We start from the raw sequence: 20572 nt of genomic DNA, 5'->3' as shown, positions 1-20572 counted from the left end.
TAGCAACATACTCTGTTCCAAGGCCAAAAATGTCAAAAGTATTTGGGAGCTTGTATCTAATCCTTAAAAGATTTTAGGGTTATCTCTTTAGAGGGGGGAATGTTGAAGGGGAGGGAGTGGGCATGGATTTGATCAAAATACCTTATATGCATGTATGAAATTCTCAATAAAGTTTGTAAAAGTTAAAAAAAAAAAAAGATTCCTGGGAGTTTTATGGTTGGGTAAGATAAAAACAGAGGATCCCAAACTATACCATTGTTAAGGAAAACTATAGTATCAGGGGTGGGTTTCCCCTCTATGAGCTGTTGGTCAGAGAGAGATCCTAGAGGTCCTCAAATTCACCAAGGCTATTGCCACTAATGTCACTTTTTAGTTGTACACTAAAAAGTTCAGTAAGGCCATGTTGCTGAAGACGCTGCATGATGTGAGCATGGGAGAAGAGGTGGAGCTGAGACTAAGCCAAAAACTCCATGTCACTGGATGAATGGCTTTCATAGTGCCAGAAGGTGCTACACAGATGGTTGGGGAAGAAAGAATCCCCTAGGATTCTACTCAACGATGGACCCCATGTGCTGCATACTGTGGACATGCTAAGCAATGCCTGCCAGTGCAATAATAGCTCGACTAACATACATATAACAGACAAATTTCTAATTGGATAAGGCCCATTCCTAGGGGTGGAACATACCTATAGTACTGTAGACCAGGCAAACCCCGTGTCAAGAAAGGCTACAGGCAGCAGGAAAGACATTGCAAGTATACTGTTTAATATCTTCTAGGCATTTGTATTTATATTCATATTTGTTTAGATGTGTCTACTTCCTTCCATTTGTTTTTACAGTAGGGGAAACACCGCTGCAGTAGATCAGCAGCCATGTCTTGAAGACGAATGATGGAGAGCCCCAAGAAATCACTATCTCACCATGATACAAGAGAGATCATTGTGCATTTGTACCCCCCTCTGAGGCTCAGGGACCCTTGCGGATTGGCGGAAAGAGTGTAAGCTGGAGGAAGGGGTAGAGTGTAGCCTGAAAAATATTTATTCCTCTGAGGGGTGTAAACCAGCCAGGGGCAGAGCCCACTGCAGAGAGTTAGCTGCTGGGAGCTAGCTGCAGAGAGTTAGCAAAGTGGCCAGAGATCAGAAAGGAGGAGGAGGTGTGTGGCTACCTTGGAAAATGGCCAGGGTATCCTGAAAGCATGGAAGTGAGATGGGGCATTTACAGACCTGGGGTGAGACCACAGGCCAGCTAACCGAGACTGTGGGCAGGGTACAGAAGCAATCAGAAAGGCCACCATGCAGTCTCTTTGTAAGTTACCCCGCACTCCCTACTATAAACCAAAAGTAAAAATGTGTTATGTTCGTGTGTGAGCCTGGGGCCTTGGCTTGGGAGGGAGCCTCCTAAGAAGGGAAAAGGAAAAAAAAAAAATTAGTGGGACAAATGGTCTGTTGGCCCCACTGCTATGGAACCTGTTGTGAGGCAGCTGGTAGAGAGTAGGTGGTGGGTAAGTTGGGAAGCAAAGGGAGAGAGAAACGGGCCAGTCTCAACATCTCTTTCATGTGTCTGCCCCAGTGACCAACTGTCTTCCATCAGGCCTGGCTGCCTAAAGGTTTCACTATTTCCTAATATCTATTAGGAGACTGAACCTTTAGCACATAGACCTTTGGGGAACAATTACTGAGCAGAGGTTCAGGAGATTAGAAGAGTTTTTGATGATGAACTCCTACTGAAAAAAAAAAAATTAACCCTAAGACCCCAAGTTTCTCTTTGGCAAGTATAGTTCTGGTTGATAAACACACATATACACATGCATTCTAAATGCTTATTTTACTATATATAATTAGCATATTGAATTAAATTAACTGAAATTTCACTTATAACAATTTTACCTATATACTTACAAAGGAATACATTCAAGCCATGTGAAGTCTGCAAGGTAGAAGGCAGGAGCTCTCCTCTCTGTCTCTGCTCCATGCTCTCAAGGTGAACATGATCTACAGCTTGTCTATTTTTGATATAGGCACATCTATATCAAAAAGGTCTTTTGTATTTGGGGCTTTCTTTGCTTATAGATGCAGAGCTATAGATGTTATCTCTGTCTGAGGAGGAGGCCTTGGATTGATGCTGATTCATGACACTGTGCCTCAACATCTCAAACTTTGTGTGTGTATGTGTGTGTGTGTGTGTGTGTGTGTGTGTGTGTGTGTGTTTGTGACTGTGGTACACATCTTAGAACACATATATAGAGGTCAGAGGGGAACTTTGGGTGTCAGTCCTCACCTTCTGCCTTGTTTGAAACGGGGTCTCTTGTTGTCAGCTGTGGCATACACTAGGCTAGATAGCCCAGGAGTTTCCAGGAATTCTCCTGTGTCCTTCATACCATAGGAGCACCAGATTAGTGGACATATCCTACCTCACACAGCTTCATGTAGGTTCTGGAGATTTGAAATCTCCAAGGTCCTCGCACTTGCACAGCAAGTGCTTTGCCCATGGAGCCATCTCCCCAGCCCCATCTCAGGCTTCTTTCAGGGAATGTGGGACAGTATGGAACTGGACCAGTTAGAGGTGGCTCAGCTAGCCCAGGAGGGACCTTCTTTCCTGTTCTAGATCAGGGGTTCATCTAGCTCCTGCTCTATGCTGCAGTGTCCCTTATCCCAGGCTTGGCTTTCCCAATCCTTTTCCCTCCAGCTGTCATTTCCTGCCTAGGCCCTTTCAAAAGTCTTCTGTGAACCACAAGCTAAGCCCAGAATGTTCTGCATAGCAGCGAGGTCCTTAGACTCTCTACTACAATTACACTGCATATTGCAGCCACCCAGGCCAGGAGCTGCCTTTTCTATGAAGCAGCCTGCCTTCTCCTCTCCCTGTTGTCTATAAAGGGAAACCTCCATCCTCTTCTGCCTGCTTCCATAATTCTTCAAGTGTCCACTTAGGCATCACCTTCTCTAAGAAGCCCTTCACGACCTTCTCTTGGTCTGAGTTGACCACATACCCATCCCACTTCATTAAAAATATTTATTTCTTGTCTAGTTTCTTATAAGGAGATCTCTTTCAGAAAAGAAAATTGGTCTCCATAGCATTACCTTTCTAGCCTGGCACAAAGTAGATACTAAACAAATCTCTGCTGAATGACTGAATGAAGGGCTGATGAAAATACAAAGAGGCTGGGTGTGGTGGCACATGTCTTTAATCCCAGCAAAGAGGCAGACACATGTCTGTGAGTTCAAGGCCACCCTGGTCTACATAATGAGTTCCAGGCCAGCCGGGGCTACAGGGAGACCCTGTCTCAAAAAAAAGAGAAGAAGAAAAAAAAAAAAAAAGAAAGAAGAGAGAATATAAGGAAATGTACACTAGAGAAGTCGTGCTACTTGGCAGGAGGTAAAGACAATGTGGAGATGTTTCCTGCTGAAACCTCTTAGTAGATAAAGATGACATAAGTATTTGCCTTCTGATGATTCCATCAAAATCATTTTACCAGATGGTAGAGTATGGCTTGTCAATTTTGAAAGAAGAATGTTACCATTATTGCCATATGTCAAATGGCAGAAGGGGCTTGTCTGTAGTGTTCAGTCTTTTTAAAAAATATATTATTTATTATTTTTATTTTATGTGTATGAATGTATTGCCTGCATGCATGTAATTGCACCCATGCATATGCAGTGCCCATGAAGGGCAGAAGAGGGTGTTGGATTCCCTGGAACTGGAGTTACGGATGGTTATTAGTTGCCATGTGGGTGCTGGGATTTGAACCTTCTGCAAGAGCAGCCAATGCTTTTAACTCCTGGGCCATCTCTCTAGCCCCTGTTTAAAGTCTTGAATTACACAAAGTATATAGACAATGTGACCTCTGTAGTGGACGTCACTCATGCCCAGTGGTCAGTTCTTCCAGCTGCTATTGGCTTGTCTACATGTTCTAAAATGCAATTCTCAGAGTAAAGCATTTAGCTCTAAGCTTGTGTGTTAAATTAGAAGGGAGGAAAACATCTTTTCATGAGAGACAGGGACAGAGATTGTCACTAGTCACATATGGCTGAGTCCTTAAGACTGGTGAATTCAGATGTACTGTCAGTGGATTCTGAAAACAAGTTGGAAAAGAATGTAAAATATCTCATTAGTAACTTTTGTGTATTTGATGACGTGTTGACATGATAATATCCAGGCTACACTAGGTGACATACAATTAAGTTCATTTCACCTGACCCACAGCCTGCACATGCCAAGCATTACTCTACCAAGGAGTTATACTTCCAGTCCTAATTTTTTGCATTTATATGTGCAAACTAAATTTAAGTGATGTGAAGAATCATGTTCACGGCCCAGGATGTGGATACAGGTATTCCACATCCTAGCTGACATATGCTGGCAGATTATGACAAATACGATGGTACTGGTCAGTAGTACTGAGAACTCACTGTTCTCCAAACCAAGACTCCAAGCTGTTTTGAATTCTCCAAAATGTTTACGTTATTTTTCTCAATGGGAAGAAACAGACTTTTCCTCTTTCCTAAGGAGAGAGTCACAGACACACAGGTGTCTATGCTGGCTATGATACCTGAAGATTAACAGTTCTTGCTTTACAGACTCTGGACTTCTAGAATTCATGTGTTGATTTCAATGTGTTCATTCATACCCATGCACAGTTCTCACCTGCCTGAGCTGTCAGTGTTTTACTTTCTGATTTGTGATTTCTCACAAACCATGAGCTCAGAGAGCTCATAAATTAAATTAGACCCGTGGTAAGCCTAAGAATAAATAGATCTTGATTTAGGTCCTAAAAGTGACTCTAAAAGGTAAGAGGTACAGTTAGCAGATAGAAGAATTCCAGTCTCCTAATCCAGAAAATGAGGATTTTACACTAGGTTCTATGTATCCTTTAGGGCTGCTATGAAAATTAGCCAAGTCCATGCTCATGGGAAATTTCTAAAAGGTAGAAAAGCTCTTACATGAAACTATAAAGTGTTAACTTTGCATGTTTTCATCAATCTTTTTCATGGGGTCTCAGGTGTGTCTCAGTGGCAGAACATGTGCTTAGCCTTGGCTTAAATCCCCAGTACCCTAAATACATAAATGAAAAAATTATGTCTTATTTAGAAGGTCAATTAACTTCCACAGGCTTCTGAGGCTAAAATTAAGACCTATCATTTCTAGACAAAACATTAACATATATTAAATTAAAATCTCCATGGTTTAGTATGGTATTTTCTGCATTATTTTCATGAAGAAATATTCTCAGCCACTGTAGAAGCAATGTCAGAAAGGTTACCAAACTGGCAAATGGCATTAAATTGCCTTTGGTGAAAGGTCACTGGAGTATTGCCAATTGCAACATAAAGTGTGAGTGTATGTGGCCAGGCTCTTTGCGTGTGATATACCAGCACTACGGTCCTCAGGTTAATGTAAGGAAGTAGGTACCCTGCATCCTTGCTGACATATGCTAGTGGATTATGACGCATAATGATAACGATGACTATGATAATGTTAACTCACATTTATTGAACTCACAAGGTGTAAGTTTTGAAGAAGAAGCCACAGCTACTTTTGTTATCTTTTCTTCTAATCAAAAGCCTAGGCATGCTGGACTATTTATAGGCCCTCTGGTGAATCCAAGGCAATCTCTGATGATCTTCTAGGAACTTATGTCCCACAAGGCTGGCCTGTCCATTGCTAGACAGCTTTGGGGAGTCACAAGATTCTTGCTTCTATTAATGGGGATCCTTTCTCCTGTGAATTCCAAGCTTTAATTCCAGTTTTTCCATGATACAGTTGTGAGATTTACTCAGTGGCTGAAGACATTCTATGCTAATTCACGCACACATTCAATAATGCTTCTTAACATCCACTATGCACCAGACACTGAAGTGGGTGCTGGGGTTTCATGTCATTAACTGTATTCAAGTGACATCCACCACCATTCTCAGTATGAGTTCACAGACACATGGCAGGGATTAGAAAGCCAACTCATGGAGAGGCAGTGGGTAGAGAGAGGGATCAAAAGGACATCGTTATTTTGTCCCCTGAGACTGTATACAATTGGAAATTATCTAGACCACACATAAAAATGGAACTTCCATTTACAACCTGCAACAGCCAGCCAGGGGTCTACTGACTGCAACAGTCAATGCTAGGGGACAACAATGTCCCTTTAATAATCAGCCCTATGGCCAGGGTTTGATCAATAACTTGGTTTCCTTCACTTTTGTCTTTGCTTCCAACTTAGGACCAAATAGAGAAGCACATCTGATATAACCTCCACATCCACAGTCCAACTTGAAATTTTCTCCATTATGTCTGCTCTTTTGCTCAACTTCCTCTCATGAGCACTGGTCTGATTCACATACTGAAATTCCAAGTCTTGCCCCAAATTTGTTTCTCTTTGGTTAGTCACCTAGGCATTACTTTTGATAATAAATATGAGATAAAGATTTATGGTAGGTTAAGGCCCTGTCATCAGTAGGTCATAGCCATTGGGTCATGCCCCTTGGGTACCACTGCTCACCTCACTGTACGATTAATCAGGCCATGTGTTTGTGGGGGAGATTTATGACATCATCATCAAAAACAGGAAATAAGCATCAATACCTCTGGCATTCCTGTTGACCCAGGCAACTCATAGCATTTCCCTGGCTTCAGCTCAATGGCCACAATTTATTGTACTGAAGGACCCGACTGACAGCAGGAAGGCCATTTTAGAAAAAGAACTGTAATCAGCCATTCGATAAGCCAAGATTCTATCGAATCAAGTTTGTGTACTCACATGTCCCTCATTACAAGTTCATCCACTGGAGCCTAGTCAGCCTATCTAGAGTCTCCTCCTTAAATGTCAACTCTACTTTACCCAGCAGTGATCAGCTGCCAGTAGTTCTGGTAGGGTTGGGTCCTGCTGCCCATTTCTCCAGTTCTATGCTGGGAGGTATTCAAGGGCTACAGCAATAGCCTGTGTTATTTTGGGAGTCTCTTGGACTTCCCTATCAACAACTGGAGGGGAGGTTTCTCCTGTCTGGCACCATGTTTCTTGTTATATAGCCTTCAGGTATGCACATGCACTCATGTTCAGATATTAGATGTTTTTCAGTACCCTTTGGAGCTATTAAATTTCCTTCTGCTTTTCATACCACTTAATCTTTATGTATCTCTACTTCTTCTCTCCATGTCTAAACTCCCTCCTCCCTTCCCAGTTAAAGTACCTCCATTTTCCCCTTGATCATACCTGGCTCCTGTGATTCCCCCCTCTCTTGAGCGCTACCTTTCCCTTTACCCCCATGGCTCCTTTTATATCCCTCTTCCCTTCTCAGTTGAATACCCCAACTTTCCCCATTTCTTCCTTGGTAATAGCATCTGTTTTCTGTATCCCCTCTCTCAGGCTCTTTCCTTCCCTTTACCTCCATGATCCCTCTCCATTTCCCTGGTTCCTGCAGTTACCTCAGGATATATACTCACACATATGAATTTGGTGCTAAGATCCACAAATGAGGAGTAACACATGTCCCTTGTGTTTCTGAGTCTGTGCTACTTCACTTAGTAAAAGAGTTTCCAGTTCCATCCATTTATATGCAAATTTCAGGATTTCGTCTTTGCTTATGACTGAGTAGAACTCCATTGTATAAATATATCACATTTTCATTATCCATTCCTCACTTGAGGTACATTTAGGTTGTTTCCATTTCTCAGCAATTGTGAAAAGAGCAGCAACAAACATGGATGTACAAGTATCTGTGCAGTAGGATGAGTCCTTTTGGTGTATGCCAAGGAGTGGCATAACCAGATCATATTGTAGATGCATTTTTAGATTTTTAAGAGTAATCCATACTGCTTACAAGATATAGGTATAGGAAAGTACTTTCTAAATATGACCTCAGATGCTTAGTAATTAAGGTCAACAATTGACAAGTGGGACTTCATTAAACTAAAGCGCTTCTGTACAGCAAAAGCAACGACTAAGGAAACAAAGAGGAGACCCACTGAGTGGGAGAAAAACTTCACCATCAGCACATCTGACAGGAGTTTAATGTCCAGAATATAAAAAGTACTAAAAAAAACAAAAAAAAAAACAAAAAAAAAAACAAAGAAACAAGAAAAAAAATGGCCCAATTAAAATATCTGCTAAGGACCTGAACATAGAGTTCTCAAGCAAAGAAATAAAAATGACTAAGAAACACCATAAAGTGTTCAAATCCTCAATCATTAGGGAAATGCAAATTAAAACCACTTTAACATTTCATCTTTCCCCAGTAAGACTTGTTAAAATCAAGAAACTAATGACACCAAATGTTGGGGAGGCTGTAGAGAAAGGGGAATTCTTTTGAAGGACCCGACTGACAGCAGGAAGGCCATTTTAGAAAAAGAACTGTAATCAGCCATTCGATAAGCCAAGATTCTAACCCAGGTCTTGTGAAACTAGCAGTGGAAGATAGGACGTTTGCAGTTGGACCACCTGCCACCACCCTGAGGCCCCTACCGGGAAGTTAGTGATAACAGCCCCTACTGGGAAGTTAACGATAACAATCAGTTTCACCCATAGCCCCCTCTGAATTTGGCAATACTGTTTCCTCATACCTTGTACCCATTGAAATGCACTAATAATAATCTTGTAACCATGCATCTGCTTCTGTACCTTGCTTCTGCTCTATAAAAAGCGCCCCCAAACTAAGCCCGGCACGCAAGTCCTGACTCGAGCGGGACTCTGCGTCCGCAGGCGCCTGTGTATGAATAAATTCCTCTTGCTTTTGCATCCCGAAACTTGGTTTTGTCCCTGTGTGTTGAGCGCGATTCTTCAGTACAATTCCCACGCTTCAGGTGTGGTGCCAGGCAAGACAGTATCTCATTTGGTTCCCTGGCAACTGCATAGGTCATTATTGCTAGTTCAACTGTAGAAACGAACACATGAAAACTCAAGGAGGCAAAATAATTTTGAGGTGGCGAAATAATTTTCTCAGGGTCTTATAACTACAAGGGCTAGGAAAAAAAATTCAATTTCCCTTCTGACTCCAACCACTGTGTTACACTGCTCAACAACAGTCTTAGAAACAGACAACATAGACAGTGAGACTGGCAAAAAAATGACTCCAGATGTAGTCTCTGTTTTCACAGTGTAGAGCTTGTCTGACTAGAGGCAAAAGTATATCAAAGGGTTGTTTTTCAAGTCTCATACTTGAATTCAGGGAGCCACGATTAAGGAGAAACTTTAACCAAATGGACTATGTCTAGGGGAAAAAAGTGACCAGGGGCCAGTGGGATGGCTCAGCAAGTAGAGGGGTTGTTATCTGACAGTACAAGACTGATGACCTGAGTTTGATCCCCTGAACCCACTTAAAGATGGAAGGTAAGAACAGACCCCCACAGTTGTCCTCTGACCTCCCCAAGCACATGGTGGCCTACCCCCACCCTCTGATACAGACACACTAATAATAATAATAAATAAATTAATCTTTTAAAAAGTGACCAGGATAAACATTTTGAGACAAGCCACGGAGACAAGAGACAGCTTTGTAAGAACATTTCCCACAGACTACAAAAAAGGGATTTCTTATGTATGCATCTTTTGTATAATATTATTTTCCAAGTTGCCACTAGAGAAATTGCAGGAAAGATGCATGGCTTTATTATCTAAAATGCAGTCTCTTAATACATATATTTTATTAAAACCACTCCCTCATTTATTTTCAGTTGAATATGCAAACAAAAAAGACCTTTCTGAGCAGCACAGGTAATCTTTTAAACCAATAAAGAAGAATTAAACATTTGTTTTCCTTTGTTACATGTTTTCTAAGGAGTATTAATTATTCCCTGTTGTATTTGCATTTCAATTGCCTATTCATTTACATTTTGGCTCTAATAACTAGTTACCTGCAGTACCAGTGAACCACTTCCCTAGGAGCTAAAGCATGCCTTTGGAAACTGGTAAATTTTAGGAAAGCATCAGCAAAGTGCTAGCCCCCTGAACAGGAGAGAGAGCGCGCAGTCTTCACCAGTGGCTTTCGTCCACTGCACACACACTGAGCTTCATAGCTCTGCCTCCAGCCTTCTTTGAGCTGAACGAAAAGGGGACTAGAAAGAGGAAATCAGGGGCTAAAGAGACGGCTCAGTCAATAATGTGCTTCCTGTTGAGCACAGAGGACCTGAGTTGAACCCCAGAATTCACTTTTTAAAAGGCCATGGAGGCACCAAGTGCTTGTAATCCCAGTGCTGGGGAAGCAGAAACAGGAGAATCTCTGGGGCTCACTGGCCAGTCAGTTTAGCTGAATTGGCAAGATCCAAGTTAAAGTGAGAGATCCTGTCTCAAAAGAAAAACAAAGGTGGCCAGCATCCTGGGGAACAACTGTGGTTGCCCCTGTCCTCTGTGCTCTACATGCACACAGGTGTGCACAAGTGCACACATATACACACCACACACACAAAATAAAATAGAGAGGAGCTCAAAGACATGTTAGGTTCTGTGCCCTTTTCCATTGCTAATGCTAGGCTACCACCCTGTCCATAGGGTCACCTGAAAGAAGTGAAAAGGTTGATGGGGGACTGGGACTCAAGTCAGTGCCCCATCTATAATGAAATCAGCAGTTTGAGATTCAGTAGAATCACTGCTGCTCAGGTGCTCTGGATGCAAACAGCCATATCAGTCCATCTCTTTGCTGTTTTTCCAGCAGCCCACTGGACATCAGAACCACCATTCCAGTGAAAGACTGTCTCTGTTGACAGTGATGCCCTCCTCTTGGTAGCCCAGCCCCAGGAGCTAGGCACAGTGCCACCTGCTCCCTCCGGTTCCTGCCTCATAGTCCATCAGCCACTGTGATACCACTTTGTCAGGTCTCTCTTGCATTGCATCTTTATTCCAGCTTTTAGAGTTACCATCTGTGTCAGTTAGGGATCTCCAGAGAAATAGAACCAATAGGAGACATATATCCTAGCAGACACCAAAATCTATAGATGTTCATGTCTGTTACATAAAATGCTGTAGTGTTTGCACATAGTCTACCCACATCCTCCTGTGCATTGTAAATCATCTCTAAGTTACTAATGATTCCCAGTGCATAATAAATGCCGTGTAAGTAGCTGTTATTATGCTCTGTTGTTTGTAGAATAACAAAGAAAAAATCTCTATGTAATCACTATGGAAGTGAATAATTTTGATTTGCAGTTGCTTCAATTTGTGGACATGAAACCATTGCAGTGACACAGGTCAGACTGTATATAGTATACGTAAGTGACTCACAGCCTCTTGCCTGGGATTCCGCCTCAGTGTTCCCATTTATGAACCGAGGGACAATGACTTCGACTAGCATTTTGTAAATAAGTAAGATACAAGGATCTATAAAATTAATAAAGAAAAGTATTTCATAGCCAGGTTTGATGAATGCTGTACCCTCTTAGAGATTCATAGCACATTAGCATATTGAAGGCTCTATGGAGTTCCATGGTAAAGAAACCCATTTACACAAAATCCATAGTTTCTCAAATTTAGACAGCAAAGAGCTCTTTTCCCAGGTAATGACCAAGACCGTGATCCTGAGGTGACCTGTCATAAAATACATGGTGGAGAACACTGCACTTGTCACTCTCAGATTAATTTCTGGTTCCAAGATTGAATACCCAGCTATCATGTAGATCATGGGCTGGTCAGGTTGTTGCCCTGGCCATCTGGGTAGTTTGCTAAGCTTCTGGATCATTCTCACTGAGGTGCTACTCTGACTGTCTCTACACTCTCCTGCCCAAGAGCTGACTTATCTTCATATATATTTTGTAATTCTTTTCACAATAAAGGCAGCTAAGATGAAAATGTGCACACGTTTGGAGTTTAAATAGGCCTATTCTTATTTGTCCCAATTGTATTAAAGAACACTACTTAAATACCTCCCCTTTTCCAGAGTTGCCAGGTGCTTGATGTCAATGGATCTATTGAATTCCACCTTTCAGCTCTAGCTAAGAGGGTTTGTTCAAAGATTATAAGTGTAACTTTTTCTAAAGACATGATTTTCATATTTGCCTTCCAGCTTCTCCTATTTCAGCATCCCGCCTCCAGAGCCCTGGGACTTGAAGACTGCTGTGCTCTTGCCTTTCAGCTCCTCACACTGGTTAGTCTTTTGTTTGCTCTGTTAGAACTGTGGTTTCATTTCCTCCACAGTGTTTTGAGGCACCCCCTATGTGGGAAGTTTGTGGAGGTGTTCTCTTTTTTCCCACAGGACTTCCTGTGGGCAGGAATTCTAAGGGAGCCCCAGATGGAACCACAGGAGGCGGGAAATACAGAAGAAAATGCATACAGGGCCTCCGGATCTTTGAAATCTAACCAAGAGATGAAGTAAGTTTGCAAAGCTTCAAGGAGTAAGCAGGAGTTAGGTGTCTTTCTGTGACCACACATTACTGGGGTTCTTATTGGAAGGAGGTGAATGGGTGCCTTTCTGTGACCACCACATTACCACGGGCTTCTTATTGGAAGGAGGTAAACAGGGTTTCTGGAAGAATTGTGTTGCTAATTTTTCTTACTCTAACAAAGTCATGGAAAAAATTAGATTTCTTTCTAATTTACTATTAAAAGCTAGAGACAGTTGAGTTCAAATCAGAGTAAAAGGTGAAGTGCTAACAGATATGAGTTTGAATTTTAGCTTCACCACTTCCTAGAAGGTGACCTCAGGTAAACAACGCACCTGTGTCTCCCCTTCTTCCTTTGTAAAAGAAAGTGATGCAGTGTTATTCACAAGCAAAAGTCATGGCGAAAGTGTTCACGCTCTTCACGTGCTTAGGCAGAAGGCACACACTGAGAAAGCCCGTACCACAGGGCACTATTACATCTCTTTTATCATTTCTTTTCCTTACTCTAGATTTAAGGTGATCATTAATAGTAATAATCAAGTATTTCACTAGAAAACTTCACAAAATGTAAAGCTGATGATCTAAGTTGAATTTGATGCTTGAAAAATGTATAACAATTTTTCAAGTAACTACCAGCCTCACACACAACTGTTATCATTCATGGGCCCCACTGAGCAAACTTCTCTGTCATATTGAGGAAGACCAAGAAAAATCCCAGAGTTCAGCACAGCTGAAAGAACACTCATTTAAGATAATGGAATATAAAGTAACATGATGTCATGTGTTGAGAGTGATGGGGAAAGATGAACCAGGAGGGAGATAGTATTTGTGTTCAAGTGTAAAGAGAAAGCAGAACTAGGTGCTGATGAGAAAGATGTCCTGATTGAGTTGACAGCTGATGAACAGAATCTTCTAGAGTTGTTTCTTACAGTAGTAAGAAAGGCCTATGAAGAGGAAACTCCGGGTCAAAATAAAATCTCTAGCCTGGATGGAAACCTAACATTCCGGTTGAGCCAATTCAAACACCTGGCCAAGAGACCATCCCCATGAAGGCAGGTTTACTTTAAGTCACACTAAAGAGTTAGGTGGGATGATTAGGGCTTTGAGGAGATGGTGAACTTTCCCTGCCTGGAATCCCCACCCCCTGGTGCAGTAGCTTTTTGTGCTGAAGACTTTGAGACTTCTTGTTTGATAACTTCTCTGTATTCTTCAGAAAAGTGTAGCCTCCTTTTCTTCTTTCTGAAGGATAAATGTCTCTGCATGGAAAGCTCTAAGCTAAGTTGAGAAACCCTCAGCCCAGAAACTGTGTGAAATCCCAACCCAGACACTATGTTATCTGGGAAATCATTTGCCAGCCGTTATTGTCCCAAACCCTCAAACCATAAAAAAACAGAACTGCAGAAAGCTCAGACCAACTGAGCCTCAGTGTGGTAGTTTTCATCCTGTGGAGAAACTAGGCCTTGATGTTCCCCCCAAAGAAACCGTGGTCCTTCATTGTTCTAAGAAAGAACAATCTGCTCCTGAGGCTGGTCTCGTCTTTCATTTTTCACATCACTCTGGTCAACTCTGATCTAACATTTTCTAACACCTTCTCTTTTCTAAGCATACTTTCCCTAACATCCTGGGCTTCCCCAACTCTGGGGGTTTCTTTATTCTTTCGGTAAAACTCCCCTCCGCACCCTCTGTCTGACCTCCACGCTGCCTTAAAACCACATGCCTTTTTTTTTTTCTTTCTCTCCATTTTCCTCAGGCAGCTGCTGAGATCTACAGCTTGCCTGCCCTGAGGATCTTTCTTTTAAACTTTATTAATCTTCCATTTGAGTCCCTTATCAAATTCTTTTTATTAAAAAGACTAAGAACTCCAACTCCCCCTTTATCATCAGGATGGTTAATGTTCATGTCAAAGAAACTTAAGTCCTGCCTCCTTTCCAGATTACATCTCCTCTATACCCCCGTCAAAAGAATACGATTTCCTCCAGGTAAAAGGAAAGACTTCTAAGGGGACAGGAACAAGATTTATTTTAATTTTTGAGTTTTGTTTGGGGCTGGGTATGGTGGTGCACACCATGAATCCCAGAATTCAAGAGGAAGGAGCAGGCAGATATCTGTGAGATCGAGACCCGCTTGGTCTACGCAGAGTTTCAGGTCAGCCAGGGCTACGGGGAGACCCTGTCTCAAAACCCAAAAAACTAAATAAAACAAAAGTTTTGTTTAGTAGCAGAAAAATGAAAAATTTGCAACTTTGGGTTGATTTATGTGGGAGTCTGAAATTGCCAAGAGTGAAATGAATGATATAGATTTGGCTAATGTAACTGTCAATCTAAGACTGTGAGGATCATCTCTAGTGTTTCATCCCTACACAGGTTGTAGCACGCATTAGTGTATAGTTATAGTTACAGCGCATCAAGGGCAGCAGTGGGATGTGTTTGTTTTATTTTTCTAGGATTACCTTATAAGGACAATAAAGATAATATCTACCCTTAAGTTGTCATGACAAGTTAAAACATGTTCATAGGGTTGGAGAGAGCTCAGTGGTTAAGAGCACATACTGCTCTTACAGAGGACCTGAGTTGGGTTCCCAACAGCTATACTGGGCAGCTAAAATCTGCCTGTAACTCCAGCTCAGGGGGATCAGATGCCCCTGGCCTCCACGGGTACCTGAAGTCATGTGTACATCCCCTCCCCGCCCCCTGCCACATGCATAACTGAAAATAAAGTCTTTTAAAACTACCCATAAAGCTCAGCATCTGACACATATGTAGAAGTCTTTCTCAAAGAATTTCTTTCTATAGCCTTGGCCCAATTTTCTGATCTACAAGTAGTTTAACTTGCTATTAAATTTATAGTCAGAGGAATACATATTTCCATAAAAGGTCATATAGGGAGCATCATATGGCTTGAAATAGATGGCTTAAATATTTCCCATCAACACATACATCCTCTGGCCTTAGCCTGCCCAAAATAATTTAAAAAATCTATAGACAGCACATTTTAATTTCCTGAACAGATATCAAAGAAGCAATGTTTTCTAGTTATTGATGGTGTCTTTGTCTCCAGAGAGCCATGGACTTTTCTCCTAGTGGTCCTCCTTTGTAGCTGGGATGGGAGACTGTCAGCAACAATTGTCCTAGAGCCTGTATTATTTTATTCTTTAAAAGTGAAACTAGAAAGAACACTTGGTAAGTTGATGTATTCCATCTCAGTGCAAAAAGAAACAGATGCATCGTTGATGTATAGTTTGCCTTTTGCTTATTTCTTCAATACCTGAGCGTGTTTACCTGCCTTACCATAAAATAGGGAAAACAGGGAATGAGTGGGTAGGAAGGGCAGCTGAAAAGTGAAAAGACAAAGAGGTAAATAGCTGCCCATGCAGAGCTGACAGCACGGATGGGATGTCCCGCTGTCAGTTTTCCAACACAGTGTAGTCTTTTCTACGGGGCACAGAGATCTGCAGGAACCTCGGTGCTGTCTTCCGCATACTGAAGTGCATCACAACTCATGCATTCAGTGGTCTTAAAGCCAAGACCTCATCTAAACTGGCACACATGGGCTCTGCAGCATGATTGACCACATTTCCTAAGCACCCAGAGACTGAGCTACCTGTCCCCAACGACAAAAGGAAACACAGCAGTTTTGTAGTCTTCTATGGATCATCTCTTACAAGCACAAATACATGAAAATTATGCGACTGTCAAAATGTATTTTCAAGATATTTGAAGTTAATAAGTTGTGAATAGTAAAATGATAACATCTTCATCATGACTTATGACAAGAATACCCTGCACGATTACTGTACTGAATCATGCTTTCCTGTCCCAGAGACTGTGTCATATAATCTTGAAGACTTATGTGTGGTACTGTTCTGAAGAGTCTCAGTATAACATTTAAGTCCTAAAAGTTTCAAACCAATAGCAAGTTTGTGATTTATCTGGTGTAATCCTCTCCTGAGGAAGTCTGTCATTTCACATTAAACAAAAACAAGCCTCTTCACACTATGAAGTTAAACAGAAGAAACACTGGGGTTGGAAATGTGGCCCAATGGCAGAGAACATGCTGAATTCAGTCCTCAGTGCCCCTCACATTTAAAAAATGCTGTAGGTTTGAGTTCCTTCTACCATGTGGAGGTGGCCTCATGTTTTTTGGAAGTAGAAGTTGTGGTGTTTACAGAGAATTTAGATAAGGTGGAAAGATTACCTGTCCAAGGGATCGCCAGTCCAAGCCTGCACTGCCGATATAGACGTGCTGTTTGTCCACAATCCAGAAGGAGGACTGCAACCGGCCCTTGTTATAAGCCGTCATATTCATGTAGGTCACCTCGGCTCCTAGGAGGTCAAGGAAATCCCAGTCAGTCTCTGTTCCCAGGCCCTGCAATGGCAATCAGGTATCTACCAACAGCAATACCCAGGAGTGCACTAATCAAATGGAGATTTAGGAAGCCAGATGTTTACTTAGAGCTGGTATGGTGAAGGCCCTCACGGTATTACTTTGTACCCCCCCACACCCAAAAAAAACAAAAAGGATTTTTCCTGCTTATGAAGAAGAAACTGTATACATTGTGATAAGACCATGGCTTTTCAAGTCACCCAGACAACCATGAAAGCCCTGGTCTAGCACCGGCCAGCTGGATGGAGAGGTAGGTATGATACACATTCTTTTCTTCTTACTCTGAAATAATTTTCATACAATTTTTCAATTTTAAAAAGAATGTCTTGGGGCTGAAGAGATGGCTCAACAGTTAAGAGCACTGACTTCTTGTAGAGGACCCTGGTTCAATTCTCAGCAACAACTTGACAGCTAACAACAGTCTGTAACTCCAGTTCCAGGGGATCTGATGCCCTCTCCTGATCTCTGAGGGCACTGCACAACACAGGTGCACTTACATACATGCAGGCAATACACTCACACATATAAAATAAAAATAATAAATAATGTTAAACAAAAGGATGTCTTGCTCACTATTACGACTCTCCCAGTAGGAATCTGGCTGCCTTATGCTTCCTGCCCCCAGTTTCATCCTTTCACTGTTTTCTTTGTCTTCACTTTCCGTCTTCACAGTATAATTTGGATTTGGTCTCTTCTTGCCCTTTATTTAATAGTTATTGATTCAAGCCATGATTATTCACATCTTACTGAAATGTAACCTTGAGCCCTTAACTAAGTACTCAAACCAAAAACATTCCAAGAGCTGAATGTGACCAATTGTTTTAATCAGACTGTGGTGGAATCCACTGTCAAATCTTGAAGCATTACTGCCCCAAATGCATTTACAGCCTCTCAAAAGAAGCATTAATTCACCCTGATGCAAGGCCATTTAAGTATGTTTCTATTAAGGTCCAGTCTCTCAAAGAGCAGACTTACATATATAGGTTTAATAAACTGAATTACTCTGTCTTCAGATATTCAATATTAATGAAAAGAATAAATCCCACTGACATATTTCACTGTCAGAATAATTATTTCCAAGAATATACGATATTGCACGCATAAGGATATTAGAAAGAAGGGAGAGTGATTTACACGGATACAACCTCCAGGGAAAGCTATGTCTCCAGGCTCCTCGAGACAAAAGGGTAAAAACAGGGGCCAAGGAGGAGGATCTGTGGGCACAGGAGTCCCGAGACAGATTTTTCTCTGAGAGTAGAACAGTTTATTTATTATTTATTTATTTGTTTGTTTATTATTTTATATTCTAGAAGCAATGGGCATGTGCTCCTTAGCCTCTAGTTATCCTACCATAGGAGCAGCTGAGGAAGAGTGATTGATTCCAGAGAAGAAGCTATGGGGTGGAGGAGTATTTCAATGTCCAAAGCAGGGGGTCACCATCCACAGCAACTGTGGGGAGCCCCCAAGTCTCTGAATGGAGGCATGCGCAGGTCTGAGACATATCCATCAGTTCTTCTGTGTGAGTGAGAAACAATGCTCTTCCTTGGAGATAGTCCTAGTTTCCCAGGACTGCCATGATAGAGCACCATAAACTGAGTACCTTAAAATGGTAGAAACATAATATATCAGCTCTGAAAATCAGCAGTCACAATTGGACTGGGGAAGAATACGGTGGGTTTGGTCCAGATTCAGTCTTCAGCACCCGCCTCCAGCCAAATCCTTCTTACTCTGTCTTGAAGCTATTTGAACTCTCTGAAATAACATCTGCTCCTCACTTCCTAGCCTAGAACACTGTGCTTAAAACTTGGCCCAGGACCAGCTGCTATCTTCTGTGTACTGTTTATTAGTTTTTTGAGTCCCTGTTTGTTCTTGTTAGTCCCTTGGAGCCCCAGCCCAGTAGCTTCCTGAGCCTAGGGGGCTAGTCTGAAGGGTCCACGGAACCCCACCCTTTTGATCTCTCCATCCCACACTATGTATGCATTCCCCTAACATTAGCAGGTTACTTCACCTTGCGATTTAGTTTAAATAATTTGAATTTGGAGACCATGGGTCTTAGCTAAGCCTCTAGTTACAGCCTCTATAGTTACTTATTGATGCCAAAAATGATTATTTTATGAAGAGACAGTGGCTATTCTTTGGCAAATCTTTATTGAGCAATATATACAAGAATGCTGTACTGCATGAAAGCTATGATAAAAGATTTAAAGTGACTAAAATTCAGGTATGCTAAAGTCTTTCAGTTTGGGCTGCAGCAGCAAACTGCCATAAACTGGGTAGTTATAACAGTCTCATTTCTCACAGTTCTAGAGCCTGGGAATCCAAGTATCAAGGCACTGGCTGGTTTGTTATGTGGTAAGGATCTGCTTTTTGGTTTAAAGAGGTCCTTACTGTGTCTTTACATAAAGGAAACGGCAGGGGCCTGTTCTCAGGTCTCTGTCTATCTCTCTGTCTCTGTCTGTCCCTTTGTCTGACAAGATCTCGTTATAGCCCATGCTGTCCTCAAACTCACAATCCTCGTGTCTCAGCCTCTTGAGTGCTGGGACCCACGCATGTACCATCTAGGTTGAATCTCTCCTTACAAGGTCACTAATCCTCTACTCTCATGATCTAATCATATCACAAAAGCTTCATCTTCTAACAATGCCATCTTGGGTATCAGAATTTCAGCATACAAATTTTTTAAAAATATTTTATTATTTTTATTTTATGTGTATGCATGTATTGCCTGCATGCATGTAAGTGTACCTGTGTTGTGCAATACTCATAGAAGTCAGAAGAGGGTGTCAGAGCCCCTGGAACTCAAGTCAGGATGGTTGTTAGCCACTGTGTGGGTACTGGGAACCAAACTGGGTCTGGGAACCAAACCATGTCCTCTGCAAGAGCAGGCAGTGCTCTTAACTGCTGAGCCATTGCTCCAGTCTCCTTAGCATACAAATTTTGAATGAACCAGAGCAGCATCATTTTTACAAATGATTAAGATTTGGTTCATTCTGAAAGGGGTCAGAAAGGGGGATCCCCATCACTGTACTGGGGAAAGCCAAGTGAAGGCAGAGAGCAGCAAAGACAGGGACTAATGTGCAGTTCTGCCCAGGGTCAGAGATACCCCCACAAAAGCCAACAGAATTAGGTATGAAATCAAACAATACATAATGATGATAATCCCTTTTTATTAAACATCTCCGTGTTATTAACCACCAAGAGAGCTAGGCTGTAACATTCTGAATGGCTTGTCTCATTTCTTCTACTTTAGTATAAACATAACATCGCACACTGACTTTTCTGTCAATGACTCACAGCATATACAGTACTGGTCCTGTAAGATCATATTGCCTTAATATACAGTAGCTACCTTAGTGGGTGTAGGACTCTGATGTAGCACTAAGGACATATTTCTCAGATCATATCCCCATTACTAAGCAACACTTGTTTGTCTAATAATGTGTTATAGGAAAATTGACTGAAAAAGTTGATGATATATCTGGAAATACTTTACAGTATATGGCTTTGGAATATCACTTCTCCTTTAAGAATTAAGTATTTAGGGGCTGGAGAGATGGCTCAGCAGTTAATAGCACTGATTGCTCTTGCAGAGAACCCGGGTTCGATTCCCAGCACCCACATGGCAGCTATGAACTGTCCTTAACTCCAGTTCTATGGGAATCCGAAGCCCTCTTCTGACCTCTGCAGCATTGCACGACACAGGTGTACTCACATACATGCAGGCAATACACTTATACACATAAAATAAAAGTAATAAATAAATTTTTTTTAAAAAAGAATTAAGTATTTATCTCTGAATATCATCCAGCTATCTCCAGTCATATGCTTTTAATAAGTTGTACCTCGTTAGATATACATTTATTTAGTCAAGTCCAATATTTCTGTCGTTATTT

At 41.6% G+C, this 20572-nt stretch overlaps 1 protein-coding gene across 1 annotated transcript in view; it reads right to left on the bottom strand.

Annotated features, from left to right (window-relative positions):
• The window catches only part of Pld5 (phospholipase D family member 5), a 422154-nt gene that overhangs the window by 111922 nt on the left and 289660 nt on the right, over positions 1-20572 (bottom strand). The window contains exon 5 of the mRNA XM_008849173.2: positions 16491-16618. Within this exon, the coding sequence (XP_008847395.1) occupies positions 16491-16618 (128 nt within the window). The remainder of the gene's footprint in view (positions 1-16490; positions 16619-20572) is intronic.

This window comes from Nannospalax galili, unplaced genomic scaffold, assembly GCF_000622305.1.
Source record: "Nannospalax galili isolate Female #2095 unplaced genomic scaffold, S.galili_v1.0 scaffold543, whole genome shotgun sequence".
NCBI classification, from domain to species: domain Eukaryota; kingdom Metazoa; phylum Chordata; class Mammalia; order Rodentia; family Spalacidae; genus Nannospalax; species Nannospalax galili.
This window is presented reverse-complemented; position numbering and strand designations above follow the sequence as displayed.